At 41.6% G+C, this 22,613-nt stretch overlaps 2 protein-coding genes across 2 annotated transcripts in view; one reads left to right on the top strand and one right to left on the bottom strand.

Annotated features, from left to right (window-relative positions):
- LOC141008271 (tetraspanin-8-like) overlaps nucleotides 1–6,408 on the top strand; it is an 8,742-nt gene extending 2,334 nt beyond the window's left edge. Inside the window, exons 2-9 of the mRNA XM_073480556.1 lie at nucleotides 224–295; nucleotides 389–505; nucleotides 1,007–1,081; nucleotides 1,733–1,828; nucleotides 3,663–3,776; nucleotides 3,895–3,930; nucleotides 4,018–4,101; nucleotides 4,995–6,408. Of these exons, the coding sequence (XP_073336657.1) occupies nucleotides 443–505; nucleotides 1,007–1,081; nucleotides 1,733–1,828; nucleotides 3,663–3,776; nucleotides 3,895–3,930; nucleotides 4,018–4,101; nucleotides 4,995–5,135 (609 nt within the window). The 5' untranslated portion in view covers nucleotides 224–295; nucleotides 389–442 and the 3' untranslated portion in view covers nucleotides 5,136–6,408. The remainder of the gene's footprint in view (nucleotides 1–223; nucleotides 296–388; nucleotides 506–1,006; nucleotides 1,082–1,732; nucleotides 1,829–3,662; nucleotides 3,777–3,894; nucleotides 3,931–4,017; nucleotides 4,102–4,994) is intronic.
- A 793-nt stretch (nucleotides 6,409–7,201) lies between these two features.
- Nucleotides 7,202–21,469, bottom strand: rab21 (RAB21, member RAS oncogene family). The gene is made up of 7 exons (XM_073480555.1): nucleotides 20,989–21,469; nucleotides 12,758–12,817; nucleotides 12,496–12,603; nucleotides 11,607–11,670; nucleotides 10,501–10,555; nucleotides 10,294–10,382; nucleotides 7,202–9,809 (listed from the first exon to the last, which is right to left on the bottom strand). Exons 1-7 carry the CDS (start codon nucleotides 21,124–21,126, stop codon nucleotides 9,670–9,672), a joined length of 654 nt encoding a protein of 217 aa, XP_073336656.1. The 5' UTR covers nucleotides 21,127–21,469; the 3' UTR covers nucleotides 7,202–9,669.
- Between the last annotated feature and the right edge of the window lie 1,144 nt (nucleotides 21,470–22,613).

Raw genomic sequence — 22,613 nt, 5'->3', positions numbered from 1 at the left:
TTTTTGACGATGAATTAACTAAATTTATCAGCTCTGCTCGGGACTCATCAACCAAATAGTCATTTATTATTTCTGTTTTATTTTAATTCAATTCAGAAGCCCAAAGACGTAAAATGATCTCGTGACCACTGACGGGTTTTGATGGATGTTGCTGAGGAGAAGCGTCACTTCATGTGTGATTTCACTACTTGGATCTGACGAGTGTGTTTTTCTTGTGTTTCAGATTATCGGTGGTCTCATCATCGCGCTCGCTCTGCTGTCTCAGGTCCTCACGAACGTTAATGGAGGCGACAACGTAAGAACGAACTGTTTTAAACTCACAATCTGTAAACTGAAAAACAAGCTTGGTCAGAAATATTAACCTGTCAATCACCTCATCTGCCTTCAGCTGGAGGGCCGCACCGCCGGCCTCATCGTCCTGTACGTGGTGGGCTCTGTCACCATGGTGATCGCCATCTTGGGAGCCTACGGGGCCCACAAGGAGAGCAAAGTGTCTCTGATCGTGGTGAGTACAAAGATCAGCTGACACAGGCTGACAAAACATCAGACTTTATTTTCGAAATCGAACAGTTTCATCAGAAAACTGTCTTCAGACTAGCATGATTCTGATCTTAGAGAAATTTCCAGATTTAGGTCATTGGTCTCTGACGGGGAAAAACAAACTGTTGCTGACACATATAGACCAAAGTCTAAAGAGAGGACAAAGATTAAAATACTGAAGCTGTAGGAATGAGCACACCGACGTGTGTGTGGTTTCTGACATTTCCTGTTGTGAGTTTGGTTTACAGACGGAGCAGCACCTTCTGAATAAAAAAAGCTCATTTTTGACTCTTAAACTGACGCCTGCCTTTGTAAAAAGTGTGAAAGTGACTTTTAAAACCGCTGAATAAACAGTTTACTGATAACCAGCTGTTCTGAAACACTGTGATGCAATTTGTGGATTTTTGGGAATCGTTGTGCAAGTGTGGCCTCTCCTCTGATGACCGCTTCCTGATTTCTTCTACAGTTCCTGGTGTGTATGGTTATTGGAAGTCTGCTGATGCTCCGAACTGCGATCCCTGCCGCTGTGGCCCGCCCCAAGGTAACAGGCCCGACGCTCTGCTGTGGCTCCATATGCCTGCAGGAGAACAGGTTTACCAGATGTAGTGGTAAACAGTCCAAACTGTCATCTGCGTACAGTAGTTTCCACATTTGATGGCAGGGTCCGCCAATCCCAGATTCACTGGAATTGGTTCTGTTTTAATTGAATCTCGACGTCAGCCTCGATGTTTACTGTCGACTCTCCTGCAGACAGATCGTGTCACTGCTAATGCTAATGATAACCTAGCTACTGCTGCTGCTGCTGCTGCTGCTTCACATTAAAAGACTTCAACTGGACAAACAAAGGTTGGCTTTTATTGTGAAGCAGCAACAGGAAATGCAAAAGACGAGACAAAAGACTTTTTGTTAATGACTGTCAGATCGTGATCAGAGGATCAGTTTTAAATCTGTGTGGAGGAAGAAGGCAGATTATTGACGGACCATTTTAAGGATTATAACTTTAAAACTGCTGCAGGAGGAAGTTAAAGCTGGAGTTACATTAACAGTCTGGACAGAAGGGCCAAGATTCTATAGATCATTTTTATGATTCAGCGTTTAGTCTGTGACATTTTTGATGGACACTAAAGTCTCTACATGTGAAATTGATCCATGTCTCCATAATAACTGTGTGTGTTTGTGTGTGTTTGTGTAGCTGGAGGGAATGTTGTCGGACAAATTCCGTCAGCTTCTGCCTCTGGACAGCGCTTCAGAGGAGGTGAAGAACATGGCCAACAACCTGCAGACACAGGTAAGATATACCACACACACACACACACACACACACACACACACACACACACACACACACACACACACACACACACACAGAAAGAACAGCTCCAACTGCATTTTGTTTTGGTTCAGAGGTCGACGAGGTTTCGGTGCGTAACACAGACGGAGGAACACGATGTCATCTGATTGAGATACGGGACATTTATGCAACTCATCATAAAAATGTAACGCAAAAAAATAATTGTCTCAGTGTGAGTCATCGACTAGCGAAGTTTTTGTGGCGATATATGTTGGTTTGATAGACACAAACATTATCGAGGAGTCATTTTAAAGTACTTGAGTAAAAGTCTTAAGGTATCTGATATTAAATGTACTCAAGTATCAAAAGTAAGTAAGTAAAGTAAAATATACATATGTTTTCATGTATGTATAAACTGTTTTCTTGAGTTTGACCTGATCTGGTGAATTTAAAAATACATTAGTAACTATTAGAGTGCAAAGTAACTAGTAACTAAACTAATCAAATACATTTACTTGAGTAAAAAGTACAATATTTATACTTGTGGAAGTATAAAGTAGCAGAAAATGGAAATACTCAAGAAAAGTATTTAGGTATTAAAGTACTTCAAAATGGACGCTCAGCAGTCGAATCTCTTCAGTCAGGAGACGTTTAATCGCTCTCTGGCTCTCCACCCGTTGTCGACTGACCAGTTTCCACTCCCAGAATTCCTCACAGGGCCGCCAGGTGTGGCTCAGGCCATCTGATTGGCTGGCTCACTAACAGGTGTGTTGTCGGGCAGAAATGCAACGAGGAAGAAGGTTATTTTATTATCATGCAAACGAGCTCGTGTCCCAGTTTGGTGTGCGGCTCGGCAGCTTTCTGTTTTCCACATGAACTCATGAAACAAACCAACAGAAAGAGGAACTGGTCGAACTTTGTCGTAATAAAATTTTAACTTCCCTTATTTCTACATCTACATCCCGAAAAGATGAAGGAACAGTTTTTTTTAATTCATAGTTTTGTTTTAAAGAGGCTTTATGATTTCATGATTTTGGTTTCTCCCAACAAGCTCTTCCCTTTTTGAGCCCAAAACTAACAAAGTAAAAATGTTTTCTGCTGTTAAACCTTTTTTATCAACAGTCAAGGCTGTGTGGGCTCAAACCACAAAGATATTTTACAGTCTGTATGCAGGTCTGAATGTTCTTCTTCTCACTGTCAGACCTTTATCTACGTGACTGAGGTCATTGGTGTGTAAATAAGGAAACAGACGTGTGTTTCGGATGTGAACCGTGAGATCAGATCAGATCTGTGGTTGAGTGGGTGGAAACTCTGACTCAGAGTGAAAACCTGTCCTACTTTCACCCATCAGAGAGGAGCAGGCTGGGGAAGGTCACAGTGAGGGGTTTGTGCAGGCAGTGTTGGAGAATATAGAAAATTACACTCGTAACTGTTGAACATGAAATGAAATCCTGCTACATGAACGTGACGAAGACAGATCTGCAAGTTATTTACAAAGATTCAAGACTTTTTGCTTCCTGTAGTCGTCTCAGCACCACCTGCTCATTTATTTACATCTTTTTGCATTCTGAAATCATTTAGTCTCCTGCATGCTGAACAAACACACCTGTTTCTGAGTGGATCTGATTGTTGGGGCCAGAAGTCATTTAAATTTCCATTTACTCAGAAACTTTAACACATTTCTTCACATTTTCAGAACCTGGACGCATGAAAAGGACTGAAATTATTGTCTATTAAATATTTCATTACTCTGACAACATGTTTCCAAATAATGACAGTTTGAGTCGGATCATTAACCCTCCTGTTTGTTTCTTCTTCTGTGGTGTTTCAGCTGCACTGCTGTGGTCTGTTCAGTTATGAGGACTGGGAGCAGAACATCCCTGACTCCTGTCTGTGCGACAGGGAGGAGGAGGAGGAGGGAATGTGTCGGACCGTCAACTACAGAGTGAGTTTACACACAGACACACACACACACACACACACACACACACACACACACACACACGTCATCGCCCTGCAGCGTGTTTTTAAAGCAGCTCGGTAACGTTTCTCTTCTCTCGCAGCGTCTCATGATGCCAAAGAAGTCCGTCTACATCAAGGTGAGTGGAGCCGAAGTTTAATTGAACTTTTAAAATGAAGTCGCGTCACGTGAAACAGAAGTGACCTCCTCTCTGCTCCTGTTTCAGACCTGCTTCCCCATCATCCTTCACTACGTCCTGCTGGTCGCTGACGTCATGATCGGCGTCGTCTTCACTCTGGGTGTTCTGGCGGTAAGAATTATTAACACTAACATTTATATCCTCTCAAATAAAAGCCCCCGTCCCAAATACAAGCTGAGGAAACCTTCCACTTTTATTCCTGATCTATAATCTGACGAGGGCTTCGTTCATAAATCATTCAGAGCCACATTTATACCTTTTTATTCCTAAAAACATGAAGTTTTTTCATGTTCTTCCGGTGGAGTATTAGGGCCACATGAGGCAAAGACAATGCAAAATTTCATGAATATAGTCTTTTGAAAATAAAGTAATAATTTTTCAAGAAGTCACAGGTTAATGTTGCGAGAATAAAGTTGTAATTTCATGAGAAAAAAATCATAGTATTACATGAAAAGAAAATAATTTTTGATGTTGCAGGTTAATTTTAGGGGGAAAAAATCGTAATATTACAAGAAAATAGTTGTTTTTGAGAGAAAAGTTGTAATTTTATGAGTCATTGCGAGAGAGTATTTTACAAGAAGTCGTTATTTGACAAGAAATATCAAATGACTTATGTGAAAAAAGTTGTAATATAGAGATAATATTGAAAGAAAAGTCATATCATAATTTTACGAGAGAAAGAAGTCGTTATTTAACAAGAAAAGTTGAAATATGAGAAAAGTGGTAATTTTCAGCTCAGTGTTTTTAGAGGAGAAATAAAAGCCGAGCGCTTTTTGAGCATCTTGTGAACTCAGAAGTGAAACATTTAAACCCAAACGATGTTTCTTTCCAACTGTAGAGACTCAACGAGCTACGACCTCATTTTAATCTGAGTCATAATGTAACGACCTCGGTGTGGCACGTCGCCGTTGACTAAATGAAACAAAAGTTTTTAAACCTTCATCCAGTGTTTATGTCTGTTCTGAGAGTCGACCTGAAACTGACCCTCCTGTGTTCCCCTCCAGCTGCTCGGCCTGGTTCTGTCCTCCATCATGATCCACCAACTGCGTTACCCCAACCGACCCACCGTGCTGCTGTCGGTTCCCGCCATCTTCACCACGCCTCCGCCCAAATACCAGGAGCTGCACAACCCTCCGCAGTACTAGAGGAGCAGCACCTCCTCCCTCTGCTTGTTGTTAGCTTGACGCCCGGGTTGAGGAAGTTGAGTCGTTTCTGTTGTTTCTGTTTAATCTAGAGTTTGAGGCGATATATGCAGTTTAGCGGACGGCGAGTCCGAAGTGCCTTACGTCACTGTGAGGAGGCCCGACTGTCGGCTCCATTGACTTCAATGGAAACTAAAACACCACTGGGTTTCTAATGCAAAGCGACATCATCCTTTGAAACTGGCTGAGAGTGAAGCTGATTGGTCGGTGCCGTAGGGGCGGGGCTTATATTTTCTGTTTCCTGTTTTATTTGTCAGAATCTGCTGTTTACGTTCGACCACAGACGACCTTTTGTTTACGTTCTGTTTGGATCGTTGTTCCACGCAGTTCTCAACTAAATGTTCGATCTCCTGTCGGGACAAAAAGCTTCTGGTTAGTTTTCATCTCAAAAATAAAAAGTCCAAACTTGAATATAAAATGATACTAAGACTAATTTCTCAATCTGAAGTGTTGTTAAAGTGGAAGTTTAACTGGAACTGGAACTGGAACTGGAAATCTTGTTTTACTCCTCTGGGACTGTTTGAGCCACGTCCCCCTCGTCCTCGTCTCCTCTCAGAAATCAGCCGTGTTTCTGTTTCACTCGGTGACAAACGGCTTTACAGTGATAAAAGCCAGAACACTGTTCGCTCTGAAGCAGAACTGTAATAAACCACAGAATATTTAAATATTTTTGTTATTTTTAGCCTCAGAAAGCTTGAGAACTTTTCTGTCCCCGTCCCGATGAATCCACCAGCAGCCACTCTCGCCTCGTTTCCTTTATTTTATTTGGAAGATAAACATGCTTTATGTGTCTGTACTGTGTTACTGTCACAGTGGGTCTTTTCTTTCTCCGTCTGCATTAATCTCATCACTGCACGCTCGTCCTAAATCAACCTTCATAATCCACTTTTCTGTTAATCAGCATGATGTAAAAAACCTGTCAAACAATGAGAAGTCAAGGCTTTTATTTTGTAAACTGAACACTGTGTTGACGAAGCTTAAGAAGCCAAATTAAGAGCATGTGCTGTTGGGAGGCTGCGAAGTTCAGTCGAGTTATTAAAAGTTATTTTTTTATGAAGAAAAGTGTGAAGGGAAAAAAACTGGAGGAAGTCACTTTATCAGATAAAAAGCCAGTAAAATAGAGAAAAGGGAAATTTAATTTGTTTCTTCTTCTTTGTGTTGTTTGATTCTTTCTGCTGTGAACTGAAGATCCCGACAATAAAAACCTCCAGCACAACCGAGTCTGTGGCTCTGTGATGCCAGTACACACTCATGTACTGCAGTACACACTCAAGTACTCACTACACACTCAAGTACTTACTACACACTCAAGTACTTACTACACACTCAAGTACTGCGGTACACACTCAAGTACTGCCATACACACTGAAGTACTCACTACACAGGAAAGTACTGAAGTACACAGGAAAGTACTACAGTAAACTTTCAATAATATGAGAATAAATTTGTGATTTAAGTGTAAATATGAGAAAAGATATTTTACAAGAAAAAAGTCTGTATTTTGTCAAAGTACCAACAGTCCCCTCTGTAATATGATATCGAGGTATTTGGTCAAAAATATTGTGATATTTGATTTTGTTTCTGAGTCTGAACATTTATGAAGAGTTTAAAAGGAGACGTTAAAATATGGAGATGTATCTGGTGATGTGACCTCATGTGTTATTGTTTTACGGTCGAACAGTTTAACCACCAACAGTCTGAACTGATCAGGATCTCAGTGTGAAAGATAACGTGAGCGCTCTCTGGTGGACAAACTGTGTAATGACGACTCTGTTTCTTCATTTCCAAACTGACGACATGTCACCCGTCTCTGTGATAAATGCTGACTGAAGGAACAACACAACACTCGTCAGGAGAAAGGTTCAGTGTCCGACTGATCCTCTGAACAAATACGATTTAATTTGTTCTCTAACTTTCCTCAAAAGTTCATTTATACCCTGTGAAGCAAGAAAACATTCAAAGAGAAGCAGAGTGACCATGAAATAACGACACGGTGTGCAACACCTCCATGCGTTGTGTAAATCGTTATAATTGTTCTATTATCTTTACAAAAAACACTTTGACACTAGCAGTTTAAAAAATTACATTTCCAGAAAAGTGCGCTGATTTTTTTCCTTTTAAACCACTTCTTTTTTTTTTTTCTTTTTTTTTCCTTCCAGGATAAACAGGACAGCGTTTAGGTTTTCTTCTTCTATGTGCATCGATTATTCCTCAAAGGCAGATAAAACATCCTGTAGGTTTATTTCTTTTTTTTTTCTTCTTTTTTTTGTACAATGTCACTGTAGTTTCTTTTTTCAGTAAGCAGAGAGTTTAATGGAGCGACAGGCCCGGTGGAAAACAACAGTAAAAGTACACAGTCAGAGTACAGAGAAAACGTTTGTTCATGTACAGATCCCATCACCGCCACGTGGATATTATAACTTATTAAATAATCGCTGTTCAGTTTTTTTATTCACCATTTCTCTTCAAAGAAAAACAAACAAAGCCTTTTACAGAAATCAAACATGCACAGTATTATTTATGTGTGTGTGTGTGTGTGTGTGTGTGTGTGGAGGAGGATGAAGGAGCAGCTGCACAAAAAAGAAAATAAACTGGCGAATATTTACGTTTTTTTAAGTCCGTTTTCAGGCAAAAATGTCCTGAAATGTGAACGTTCGCTGCTTTTCTCTGTTTAATAAGGTTGTAAATCAAATATTTGGGCGTTTCGAGGACAAACCAACAAACTTTTACACATCGTCTTCGACTCTTTGTCAACGTTTTCTGACATTTTATTGAATAAACTAACTGATTCAATAGAAAAGATTAAATTATTATAATTCTGTCAAACTGAAACAAACATTTTGATCAGATTAATTTCTCTCGCTAACAAAGTGACACGTTTGTTAAAATCAAATCAAATTTAAGAATAAAAGTAATGTTTAATTTACAGACAAACTCAGTAGTCAACAGAAAATGAGTCAGAATCTTTTATGATAAATGTTTTAATGATTAATTGATTCTGTTTCCTTTTTCTCTCTAAACTATTTCAAACTGTTAAAAGAAGTCACTTTTGATCTTTGTCTCTGTTTTGTAAGTTTGTTAATCACATTTTGGGGGATTTCAAAGACAAACCAACACATTTTAATATCGTATTCAACTCTTTTGTAAATATTTTCTTGACATTGTGACATTTTATTGATTAAACAACAAACTGATTCAGTAGAAATATTAAATGTGACTGATTCTGCTGAATATTTCTGTCAAATTAACATCAAATATTAACGTGTTGTTTAATTTATGAACCAAAAATCTGATGATTACGTTTTGTTTATATTAAACATTTCCTGCTTTTCAGGGTCTTTAAGTGTGAAAGACGTCAGTTTTGGCTGTTTTTCACGATTTTCTGACATTTATAAACAAAATTAAAATAAAATAACTGAATATAATCATTGTTGTGGCTCACGTGGAGAGAAATGGATTCATCGATGAGCCGGCGGACAGAAGATGAATCTTGATGTTGCAGATCTGCTGCTCTGCTTTGTTTAGTTTTGTTATTTCTAATCATTAACTTCTTTAGATTTTGGATCAATAAGAACTGAAGCTACTGCGAGACATCGACACCTTCTTGTTTCCAGCTCGTTAAATGTGAATATTTTCTGGTTTCTTTCCTCTGTGACAGCAAACTGAATGTTTTTGAGTTGTGGACAAAACAAGACATTTGTAGAAACACTGACTGATATTTTTCACCAATTTCTGACATTTTAAAGACCAAACTGTTCATCAATTAATCGAGAAAATAATCACAAGTTGCAAAAAAAAAACTATCTGAACTTGTCCTTTAACGTTTTGTGGTTTTCCTGCAGTTTGACTTCCCTCCAGCAGGTGGCGCTGTTTCATCACAGACTGTCCTCCTGCTGCTCCTCTGGGTTTGGAAACATGTTTATGTACTTCATATAATGATTAATGGAGGTTTGTACAGTGTGTGTGTGTGTGTGTGTGTGTGTGTGTGTGTGTGTGTGTTTGTTTTAACCCCAAAAAACCAAAAACAAAATATATCTGTGCTGAAGTCTGCGCCGCCATTTTGTGTCCTAAAACTCTCTTATGAATGTTGTTTAGTATTAAATAAAACCAGCTGTGTTTGGAGGCGTTTGTAGTTTTTTGTAGTTTTATTCACTGCTGAAGACACCAGAAGTTTTATTCATCAAAGTGCTGAACAGGTGATTTTTGTCAAATTTAAATGGCTGAAAGCACACTCATTTTAACAATAAGTTACTTTTATTTTGGCGGGAACAATGATTAAAACATTTTAAATATTATTTCCCATGCTCCTTAGCAGCCGAGACAGCAAAAACAAAAACCCCAGAAAAAACTCGGATTATTTTAGGATTTTAGAGCCGAACACCCGAGAGAACAACAGAGTGGATATCATGTCTGCAAGCATGTATGACAGAGAGAGAGAGAGTGTGTGTGTGTGTTAAAGTGTGTGTGTGTGTGTGTGTTAGCCAGAAGAGCAGCATCCCCCGGCGGGCGTGGCCTGTGGTTCGTCGTCAACAATCTGTACGCCCCGCCTACTCGATGCTGATTGGCTGGCTCCGTTGCCCTTCAACCTCTCCTCAGCCTGAGCCGTCTCCATCATCCCTGAGAGCAGAGGACGAGGTTACACAACTACAGACACACTGTCGTCACAACTACAGACACACTGTCGTCACAACTACAGACACACTGTCGTCACAACTACAGACACACTGTCGTCACAACTACAGACACACTGTCGTCACAACTACAGACACACAGTCGTCAAAACTACAGACACACTGTCGTCAGAACTACAGACACACAGTCGTCAGAACTACAGACACACAGTCGTCAAAACTACAGACACACTGTCGTCAGAACTACAGACACACAGTCGTCAGAACTACAGACACACTGTCGTCACAACTACAGACACACTGTCGTCACAACTACAGACACACTGTCGTCACAACTACTGACACACTGTTGTCACAACTACAGACACACTGTCGTCACAACTACAGACACACTGTCGTCAAAACTACAGACACACTGAAGTAAAAGTGACACAGTAAAGGTCTGAGGTGCATTCAGGGTCAGGTCTTACTTTTACAGAGGTCCAGGAAGAGCTCCTCGATGCCTTTATTTAACTTGGCTGATGTGTGGTAGTGTTTGGCTCCCACCGACTCCGCATAACTACACAGAAACAGAGAAGAAGAAGAAGACGAGTACTGAGCGCGCTCAGATGAACACCAGGAAACAAACTGTGTCGTCATCGTCCGGTTTGGACAACATGAGTGTGTGTGTCTCTCACCTCTCAGCCTCCTCCACTGAAACGTGTCTGTCTTTGTCCAAATCTATTTTATTACCTGAAGAGAAAAGACGGGACAGATTGAATCGTCTTGTATTATGTGTCAGTCACTCTGCTGCTCATCAGACCAAACACCATTCATGTTTTATTCGTTTCTGCACGATCGTTGTCAAGTTCACCCTTTGAACAGAAATGGTCCTTAAAAAAAAAATACACTTATTCAAACCTACAGAATAAATGTATTAAAAACTACAAACATTACTTTAATCAAAACTACAAATATACACTTTAAACAAAGTTACAATACTATCTGTTCTGAGTGTCTTGGAGGATTTCCTTCACAATTATCTGCTTAATATTAATTGTTAATTAATTTCCTGCCGGTCTGTATTGAAGAAGTAATGATGTGAGTTCTGCTTCATCAACGAATCCTCGGGTCAGAGTTGAGTCTCAAACTTCACTGTCCTAAAATCACTTAGAGAGACGTCCTCATGTGACTGACCGCCTTATAAAAACACCAAAATTGCATTATCAAACAGCAGATTCTATAATTGTAGCTGAACCGGGCCAGAACAACAACAACATAATCCAGTTAAACACTAAAACACAGAGAAAATTCCCCCATGATGCCACACACGCAACAGAGCCGGTGCAAACATGGCAACGTGAAAACAAACCCGTCCTCAGCTGTTCCAGCATCTGATAAACCTTTAAACTCATTCATCGGCGCCTCGGACTGGACCTTCTGGATCCTGTTTCACGTCTCACAGCCTCTCGTGTTGTTTTGTGTTTGAATGTCTTCTTACAATCGTCTACAATAAGACTTCTGATATTAAAAAGGTCTCCTACAGACATAAAAACAGTCTGAACGGTAACTTGTGTCTGATGCGGTCTTTCTACAAACAAGTTCAATTACCTCCATATAAATTCATTAAATCATCAACCATCAATCATCTGCTCTGTTCACATCACTGAAAAGGAAACAATTCAATAAATATGAATCTTTAAATCAAAAGTTTGACACAAGGTGTCTCCTACTGATCTGGAGGTTTTTAAATTATTTTCAGGACATGTGAAGTAAATGTTGTGCAGGAGGTCGGAGAACTTACCTACTATACATAAACAAATCTCGTTCCCCAACATTTTCCTCAACTCTTTCACCCAGTTCTTCACCTGCAACCACACAAACACACACTGTGTTACAACAAGGCTGAAAAGAGAAGGATGAGACTGAATACTGGAGGAGAAGAAGAAGAAGAAGGAGAAGAAGAAGGGAATAAAAGGAGAGCGCTGGAAAACTGTCACCTCAAAAATAAGCAAACATAATGAAGACAAGGTGTTTGTAATGCGTAAAAACATCTAAGTTCTCAGTTATTGTGTTTTATGTTGAGTGTTTTGAGATATTCTGATTAGAAATCAGACAAATATACTCGTAGGATTTGAGTTTGCGATGAAATAAGATGAAGTGAAGAAGAAAAGACATGAAGAAAGAAGTTAAAAGAAGAAACAAACTATATCACAGACTCAGAAAACCAGAATATATATTTATTATTCATATATTTGCTACGATCCATCAACAAATGAAATTATTCAGCTCTACAAAGTGTTCGACGTTTATTTGTTAATTGTTTCCAAATCGCCAAACTCACTACAAAAACTACTAATTCAGTTCAGTCTAAAGAATATTTATTATTATATTATTCCTGCAGAGAAATTGGGTTTTCTTGTTTACAAGGTTCTGATTTGTAAACAATAAAAGAAGAGGAAGAATAATTAAACACTGAATCTGACTCAGCAAACATTCAATAGCTGACCGATCTCACTGCTCGATTCTACGGACGGATTTCAGTCAATGCACAAAAAGTACTGCAAAAGTACTGCAAAAGTACTGCAAAAGTATGTGTTACCATCCTGTAGTTTTGTGAAATAGTAGAACAACGTAATTTTAATGTAACTTGCTGGAGAAAAGAGAAACGTCCAGAAGAAATGAGCCGTTACCTTCTGAAAGGAGTCTTCGTCTGTGATGTCGTACACTAGTATGGCTCCATTGGAGTCTCTGTAGTAGATGGGACCTAACGCATGAAAACGCTCCTGACCTGCTGTGTCCTGCACACACACACACACACACACACACACACACACACACACACACACACACACACACACACACACACACACACACACACACACACACACACACTAAGTTAACATTGTCTCAGTGTAGTTTGTGTTGGAGGTGTGAACACAGATCAGTTCTTACCCATATGGCCAGATTAACTCTCTTTCCTGTGATGTTGAGCTTCTTTGTGAGAAAGGACGCCTGCAGAGGAAGAAGACGACGACACAACGATCAATAATCATTATCAGCTTTAAATCACTTTACTAATCAGGACAGAGGAGCTTGTCGTCTAAACTTGAGACTCAGGTGTCTCAAAGAGAATCCAAGTCAAACCTAGTTTACTTCTGACAGAGTTTGTGTTTTGTTTTATACTCTGACACGAGCTTTTATTGATCTGATATCAGCTGACATGTTGCCTCAAACACTCTCAGTTCAGAGCTGTTTTAACACGTATGATAACGAGACATCTGTCGAGTGCAGCAGGTCAGTTGTGTAAATGGCAACCAGCAAAAACAAAGGCAGCCCAGAGTTAGAGGATGTGCCGGCAGCGTCGTGTCGGTCTGCCGTGTTAGTGCGACCTATGATGACTTCGGTGATGAAGTGGTGAATAAAACAGCGACTGTGTGCAACCACTGTGTAACATGTGTCACTAATGCTGGTGGCAACACCTCATCTACGGAGACATCAGCCCAGCGTGTCAGCTGACAGCACACGGAGGAGAGTCGGGTCGGAAAGAGCAACTTCTCCTCCTCCAGCGTTCAAACAGCGACTCGTCAGACAGGGCAAAGGTCATAACAAACACTGGGGGGCACAGAAGGTCCTGTAGGTGGCACTAACTGTATTTTAGTGACATGAAAACCTATTCTTTAAATCAAGATTCGACAATGAAGCAGTGTTCATGTTCTTAGCTATAACTTGTTAAAGGCAACAGTCGTAAACCTTTTCTGCACCCTTTGCCTCTTCTTGCTGTGTCAAAATCTCACCTAGTTTAAATCTACGATCGTCACAATGACGTGTCTGAAGTCAACCTGCCTCATTCTCTCATTTCTTCACGACGTGTCGCTGAGAACAACTGTTTCTATAAACACTGTAAATGGTGGATTATTAGACTGTATATCTCGTGCTGATACGAACCGAACCGTGGATGTCGTGAACCGTTCCACCCTCACAACGACTGGATGGACTGAGATGAAGTCCACATATTCATGTTCCTCAGAGGATAAACCTTCAGTCATCCTCTGACAGTCACACCAGCCTCAGCTGTGCATTTGTTTTAGCGCTAGGTAGCTAAACATGCTAACACCTTAAACTAACATTTGTGCGTAGCATTAGCATGACCGTGTTAGCTGATTGTGGTTTCCTCCACCTCGCCTCCCTCCTCTGCCTCCTCACATGATTATCTTTATCAACACGTGACCTTTGACCTCTTCACCGTTATTAGACAGATTAACATACTGCTGCACTCACTTCTAATCTCTGGAGAGAGAAACGACGCCTGAGTGACTCAGATGTCGTAAGAGCCGAAACGTGTTCTGGTTCCTGCTTCTTGAATGTGTGTTTGAGGTTTGTTGGCTGAACTGAAGAGTCTGAAGACGTCACACTGGGCTCTGGGAAACTGCGATGACCATTTTTCACTTCAATTTCCTGCATTTTTTACAGATTAATTGTGAAACTAATCAGCAGAATGTTTGATATCAGTCGCAGCTCTGATGCTAATCCACATTTTTCAAAAATGCTACTATAATGTTGTTTTTGGTGTTTATTTTTACATTTCTAGATCAAGATAACCTCATTATATTATTATAATAAGTGGATTAGTCTGAGTCGACTGACGGACTGAGGAGGAGAAAACATTTGATCACTGTTCGCATAATTAGCACTTTCTTACTTTGATGCCAAAACTTAATTAACATTTTAATTGTAGGACTATTTAACTGTGCTGATTAGATGTTATATCATATTGTTTGTTGCCAGCGAGCTTCTTTAATGTTTCCTGATTTAAAAAAGGACTCAGCGGCGCCACGTCGCAGTGCATCCTGGTCGTTGTAGGTTTTCTATCTTTTGAAGAAACGAGGAATAACACAGCTCCTTTTTCTCTCGACATTTAGCACCAATTTTAAAAATATTTGTCCTCATACTGCAGAGAGGACAGTTTTATGCAGCAGTTAAACACGTCTGTAAGAGACGGATCTTCTTCTAAGATGCTTTTCATGATGATATCTTCCTGACTTCCAGTAAAGAAAGTCAGCAGGAGTCTGGTTCAAAAGAGATTAGCAAAGAAAGATATAGAGAGGAAGCAGATATCAGAATATATTTATATTTTCTGATAAACAGTTTAGATATCAGAGTGAAAAGGAAGAGAAGTGGTATTTATTTAACAAAAGCTGATCTAAAAAAAAGGAAAAATGTTGAAACTAAACTAGAAATGTGAGATTCAGGGACTTTTTAAACTTCACGTCAGTTTCATTTTAAGCTGTGAGAGTTTCCAGTCGGCGGTTTGTTGAACGCAGCTCTGATAGGAAACTCAAAAGGTCGAAGTCCGTCTGGGTAAAAGGTCGAGTTTTTCTTTTTTTTTTTAAATCGGACCGCTCGGTGGGAAAGTGAAGTTCAGGGTCAACTTTAAGATTCAACGTCAACAGAGAGAGATTCAGATTCATCAGTGAGGACGTGAGCAGATTTATTAATAATCTGTGGGAATCTGAGAGACAGATGAGTGTGTGAAAGTGTGTGAGGTTCGTCAGCTGACTGAGTGTGTTGAACCTTTAAATAAGGTCGACGCAGTGCTGCTCCAAACCACAGCTGAGCTTATTTGACTTATAGAAATTATCTGGTTAATCCATCTTTTGTTTTGTCTGTTGCTGCGCTAAGCTTCTCATTAACGCTTTCCAACATCTGTTTTATTATAAACCTGTTTTCATCTTGCAGCTTTCTTATTCAAGTTTCTATTATTTTTTATAAAATTGTCTGATTTTATTTGTCTCATTGCATCAGAAAATGATTTAATCCCTTTTCAACCAAGTGAAACTCTTTATAAAGCGCTGAATAAATAAAGATTATTACTGTAAAATATTAAAAATAAAGATCACAAGTTACGAAAGTCAAACCTTTTCAAAATTTGCTTCCAAATGGACTCAAATTTACAAACATTAAAATCAAAAGATGTGGCTAAAAAGTGTTTATTTAGTGGATGAATATTATTTTAATTATAAATTAATCAGCGATGAAAAATATGAAAGGATTTTGGGCACAAACCAACATATTTCTACAGCTCATGATCAGCAACATAACCTCGATATTAAACCAGAACAAAAGGTAACTTAGCTCCAAACTTCATGTGGAAACACTCAGATGCAAAATCACAAAACTGCTTAAACCCTAAAAGTCCATCAGCTGTCAGGTCTTACATCTTTAAAGATGTTGGTCATTACCATCGCCTGAGTGAAGTTATTTGGGAATAAACAGGACAAACCGATCGATAACGAGATGAAATGAGATTACACGGTCAGAAGTTGGCAGGATGTGATTGGTCAAGATCCAACATGAAGTCTCTCTTGGCCGAGTCACAGCGAGAATTAATGACTCTGTGGGAGGAATTCAGAGCTCGTATTAACATTTCCTCATTTCCTACATGCAAATAAACATCAGCAGGACAAACAGACTCCATGTTTCTACTCAAAGACAGAAAGAAGTTCATGAAGAACGTTTGCTGAATTTACAAGAAGGAACAAATAAGTCAGAATTAGTCAGAGACAGAGTTTCACAACGTTATAAAGTTTGTTTTAACTCAACAACTCTTAAAGTCACCACATTTGTTAAGGGAGTCTGGTGATGTTGTGGAGACTAGTTCAGTGGCTGGCTGGATAATGTGAAATAACGTCTGTAAATCCTACAGGATAAATATGTTCCACTCTGAAGAGTCTTGTGACGGCTGGCGGATGACTGTTTCTCCACAGTTTCTCCTTCATCTTCTCATCTTTAACGCTCACTTGTCCTGACAGCCGTGGAGAAACTCTGCGTCTGTTCACTTCAACCAGCGACAAAATACTAATTTATCTTGTGCAGACACCATCACTGCATCCATCCCATCATGCACCTCTGGGCTGTAGGTCACATGTGAGTACGAGTAAAATATGTGTGAGCCTTGAAGATATGTGGCTGAGGAGTGTTTAAGACCATGTGATGCGTTATTCACCCTCCTGCTCCTCCTCCCATCATCCTCTCTGTTTCCAGCGTCCTACACACACACAGCTCAGACCATGAATGAAACTTCAGTCATTACACAACTTCATCTATCAATCATTTACCGTCCGCACCTAACACGTGGTGACCGCCTACATTTCCCATAATGCCTTTCGATACAACAGCTGAGTAAGTTTTTTCTTGATATTTCACTTTGATGAAGGTGTTAATCTGCAATAAACCTTCGTCAATTAAATAAAAACAGCCAATTTGACAAGATATCAGCACATATTTTTCTTCTTCACGATTCTGAAGGGGCATTTTATACATTTATTTTAGACACGACGGCAAAGACAAGACGAGAAATAAGGAAGGCAAATTTAAGAGATCGATAAGAAAATAAAAGAAACCAGAAAATATTCACATTTAACAAGCTGAAAGCAGTCGTTTGACTTTTATTACTTCTAAAAATAACTTGGATTATAGTTGACAACTAGTCGATGAATCAGCGCTGCTCTAATCTGAAAACGTTTGTGGGGTTTATTTCAGTTCAAGTATTTTCTTGTTGCCACAAAATCTTTATTATTGACTGAGCGTGACATTTTGAGATAATGAAAACGTGTCAGTGATGTAACACTTTTATCAGGACGCCTCATATCAGTTTATTATCCAGCTACAACTACAGCAGCTCATAAAAACATGTCAGTGTTTCTGTCTGCAGCCACTTTATCCTGAAAACACACTGAACATAAAGGACGAGCAGACGTTTGGCTTCAGGCTCGAGCTTCGACACAAGAAGCTGCGACTACGCAAGAGCTCTGCCGGTGACGCAACGACACACAGCGAGGTGTCTGAACGCAACTCCAGCTTACACAACCCACTGAAGCTCGGCGCTGTCCGGACACGCTGTCAGAGCGGCTGTAACTCATTACTGATGCTCCATCTCTGGCCGCTCACATGGAAATGCTGCATCATACTTCCTGCATTTTCTTTTCTTTCTACAGTCGCTGAGGTTTCTGTAACCTGATAAACAACCAGAACAGAGTCAGAGCTGCCGCCTGCAGCCGGCCCGAAATGTGATATGCAAAACACACACAGACCATAAAAGCATTTATCTGCTCCGAGGCCTCCGAGGACACAATGATAGGATGATGTGAAAGCTCGGTCTGCATTTAGAAAGTTTTCCATCCGCACACGACGTTTCTGGAAGAGATCATCGTCCACAGAAACAAAACCCGGGTGGGAATCTTCAGAGAGCGACGATGTGATTATAAAACCATTTATTCATCCTGATGCATCAAAATCTTTGTTTTCTGGGGTTGTCATGGTTCTGGTTTAGAAAATTTAGTAAAATACGTTTTAAATTTCAATCATCGACAACAAAAGCACAAATTTTCCCAGTATTTATCTCCACTCGCTAACTCGCATGAATCCGAGGGAAAGAAACAAAACAACACTTTAAAGACGACACAGCTAGCTTAGCATTAGCCTGACGCTTATCCTGTGTGCACGAGGACAAAAAGAAGAGATGTTGGTTTATTTTCTTTCCCAGAGATCCTTTATTGATTTGTTTGTGAAGAGGGCTCACTCCAGACAGATTTGAAAAACTGAACTTTCTATTCTTCAGTTTTCAATATTTCTCTCTTTTGTTGGAAGATCCTGGAAGGCTGATAAAACTAAAAGCTCCAGAACTGCCTCTAAGTGGACCTTGTGGCCAGATTTGAGGATTTTCAAGATATTTTTCTAAAACTCTAAAAGTTTTTGACTGTACGGCAGCCATTTTTATCTACGATTCCCTTTGTGGAAGATGTACATGCCTGTATTTGGAGGATTTAGGGATCCTCAAGAGGAAGTTTTAAGTTTTTCACTTCACATTGGACCGATGTTAATACGAGGGGTGTCACTCTCTCAATTCTGAAAAGACAATCGATCAGCTGTGTTATGCTAGTAGGAGCTAACGTAGCCTTCGGCAGAGATGAGGAGCAGCTACTCCAACAGACTGTTTTCATTTTCAAACTTGTCGTCTTGAACAGACGCTGACTCGAGTGACATCACATCACATTTATCAGACTTCAACAGCTCGCTCACACACATGCAGTAGAAAACCAGCAGTTTCCCTTTACTGGTTCATCGCCCTCCTCCCCGCCGAGGCTCGATGTGGGTGAACTGGTGTTTTTAATCAGGAATATAAATCATTATAACGACGCCAATGAGGGCTCCACCCTCGTTGGTGTTGTTGGCATTTGCAGGTGTGTCAGCTCTGTTTGCAGACATACCTGCAAACAGAGCTGCAACTCACAAATCATTTCCTTTTATTTGAATTATTACTGATTAAGCTGTGAAAATACTATTTTTTCAACTGTATAGTCTGTAAAATGTCACATAATATTTAATTATGTCTTCAACTGTCTTGTTTTGTCAGGTCAGCAGTCTAAAACCTAAAGATCTTCAGTCTAAAGCAGATAATCCTCCTAACATACGACACACGAGGAGCTGAAAGCAGAAGGTGTTGTTTTAACGAAGCTCAGAGAGAGAAACAGAAAGTGAGCACCTGTTTCAGACGAGGAAATGAAACTCAACTTTTATTTGGTAATTATTCTGTCAGTTTACATCTGTGGTTCATCAGAGAAGTGATGAAATTTAGTACTTTTAAAACAATGATTTCGTTCTTAAAGCTGGTTTTACGCTCCCGTCCTGTCTGAGGTCAGTTCAGGGTCACAGCTAACAAAACACAATTAAAACCTGGGGATGTTAACGCCTAATGATTACTCGCTGATAGGAATTTAATGGATTAAAATCTGTATCACGACAATCAGAGATCAGTACATACATCAGAAAGCATCTCGTTAAAAATTGCAAATACTTGTTTATCAGGTACATCAGCGACTTCCCGGGTCTGAAATCACCCTGATCGTCTGAGCCGTGACGCTCACAGCGCCGTCGCACTGGAGACTTCTGTGACTGAGCTGACTAACGTCCAGTTTGGTGCCCAACGATCTTAAGTAGAGATAAAATAGTTTAATCGTGCGCCTCTTCTAGACTTTCCACACTTCACTGGACCGAATGGCTCCAGTTATGACAGTGGAACGAGTCATTTCTCGGAGGTTGTGACGCTTAAAAAAGTGTATCCTCCGTTTTACAGACGCTTCTTTCACAACGTCAGCTTACGGGAAAATGTGTTTTGTGCCGCAGTGCGTCATGTGATGACGTAAAGCTGAGCTCTTCCTGGGGGCTCGGTCTGACTGATACCCCTTTTCCACTGGTCAAAAATCCCACTTACACCCGCAAAGATCAGGTTTTTGTGTGTAATGGGAACGTGTACACCCGGGTCAGTTGACTCTGTAGTCGACACGGGTTTCCTGGTGTTGTTCCCCGTTTCCAGCAAACTCATGACGTGAAACATGACGTCAGTGATGCACAACGTAACGCTTCAGATAGAAATCTGACGGCTGTCTCGCCGGCGGGAAGTGGGAGTGGGGTCAAAAGTCGATTTCTAGCAGGTTGACACACATTTAACAAACCTGTGGACCCGCTAGCAGCAGGTAATGTTTACTCTGGAGGAGGAATCTGACGTGGTCATTCCTACATATTGCACCTTTAAGGGATCATTGCAAAACAATTATATTAGCCAATAAATCTGCAGCGAGAAAAATAAATGTGTCAACATAACAGGAAATGTACTTAGTTACTGTATGAATCACATTATGATGGCAGCAGCATCCATCACTGCAGCAGAGCTGCTGTGACTGTCACTGGGTTTGTGTCTGAATTTAGGCCGAGGACCGTTTTAATTATTGATGAGACGATCATTGATTATTATCAGTGTGTGTGTGACAGACTCCCTCTCTGATCCGAGCCTGGTTACAGCTGCTAACAGGTGTGTTTCTCGGCAGGTATTCGTGTCTCGGCTCGGCTCCGTCACCCCGGATAATCCCGGCGAGACGCGCCGCTCCGGTTTCAGCCACAACAGCCGCTCTGTTTCGCAACAGCCCCGCTCTCCCGGGACGACCCGGGCCGCGAAACACGCGTCCACACACAAGTGACAGCAACACAAACACCCCCCACCCCGACACGACACCTCCACCTCCACCTCCACCTCCACCTCTGATTCACAAACAGCTTCATTACCTGTCACTTAGCCCGCTAGCTAGCTCGGCTAACCCGCGCTAGCAGCCGCTTCCTGGGTGTCTTACCTGTAGAGTTGTGATGTGTTTGTCGTTGAATTTGTTTTCGCAGTATCGCAGCACCAGCGACGTCTTCCCCACGCAGCCTTCCCCCAGCAGCACCACCTTGAACGAGTAGGTTTTGCTGCCCGTCCCCCCCGCCGCCATGGCCGGCAGAGTGTTGGAGAAGTCCTCGGGTTTATCAAAACAAGCCGTGTCAAGCTAGCGCTGCTAATGCTGCTAATGCTAACCCCGTCGGAACTGAAGTCCTGCGTAGCTCACATCAGCTTCCGACTTTGGAAAAACAGCTAAAATCAGAACCAGAACACGTCGACAGCATAAGCGAACCTGACTTTGATCGATATCTACCAGCAGGTGTGAGGGAAACGGGTCTAAACAGGGAGCTACTTCCCCTTTCAGCCTGATGCGAACGCTGCTTTTCACCCAACTAATGGCGTCTCTCTGAGCTAGCTGTTAGCCGGCTAGCTCCGGCGAAGATCGTCTATGTTCTGAAAGACGCATCACTCAGCTCGTTTGAGTACAACGCGCAGACATCCCACTCCTTTTTAACACGTTGCTTGCATCCGTCCTCAACACAGTGTTTCCCCTCAGCATGATGTGTTTAATCTGGTTTCTATAAAGCTAAAGAGCGACACGGGACTCTTCTGGTTAGTTATCTGTTGCCCGGACTCAGAGTCATCGACCAGCCTTGGAGGTGGTGCTCAGAAGCCGCAGCAGAGTGAGAGCTCTGCGCTGCTCCCTGCTCTCTGCAGCGTCACATGATGAAATAGTGGGCTGCCTGTCAGCTCAGAGCTGCTGGAGGCTTCAGAGCTGCTTCAGAGCTGCTGCAGGAGGCTTCAGAGCTGCTGCCTGTCAGCTCAGAGCTGCAGGAGGCTTCAGAGCTGCTGCTGGAGGCTTCAGAGCTGCTTCAGAGCTGCTGCCTGTCAGCTCAGAGCTGCTGCAGGAGGCTTCAGAGCTGCTTCAGAGCTGCTGCAGGAGGCTTCAGAGCTGCTTCAGAGCTGCTGCAGGAGGCTTCAGAGCTGCTGCCTGTCAGCTCAGAGCTGCTGCAGGAGGCTTCAGAGCTGCTGCCTGTCAGCTCAGAGCTGCTGCAGGAGGCTTCAGAGCTGCTGCCTGTCAGCTCAGAGCTGCTGCAGGAGGCTTCAGAGCTGCTGCTGGAGGCTTCAGAGCTGCTTCAGAGCTGCTGCCTGTCAGCTCAGAGCTGCTGCAGGAGGCTTCAGAGCTGCTTCAGAGCTGCTGCAGGAGGCTTCAGAGCTGCTTCAGAGCTGCTGCCTGTCAGCTCAGAGCTGCTGCAGGAGGCTTCAGAGCTGCTTCAGAGCTGCTGCAGGAGGCTTCAGAGCTGCTTCAGAGCTGCTGCAGGAGGCTTCAGAGCTGCTGCCTGTCAGCTCAGAGCTGCTGCTGGAGGCTTCAGAGCTGCTTCAGAGCTGCTGCAGGAGGCTTCAGAGCTGCTGCCTGTCAACTCAGAGCTGCTGCGGGAGGCTTCAGAGCTGCTGCCTGTCAGCTCAGAGCTGCTGCGGGAGGCTTCAGAGCTGCTGCCTGTCAGCTCAGAGCTGCTGCGGGAGGCTTCAGAGCTGCTGCCTGTCAACTCAGAGCTGCTGCGGGAGGCTTCAGAGCTGCTGCCTGTCAGCTCAGAGCTG

Source organism: Pagrus major, chromosome 14 (genome assembly GCF_040436345.1).
Source record: "Pagrus major chromosome 14, Pma_NU_1.0".
In the NCBI taxonomy this organism is placed as follows: Eukaryota; Metazoa; Chordata; class Actinopteri; order Spariformes; family Sparidae; genus Pagrus; species Pagrus major.
This window is presented reverse-complemented; position numbering and strand designations above follow the sequence as displayed.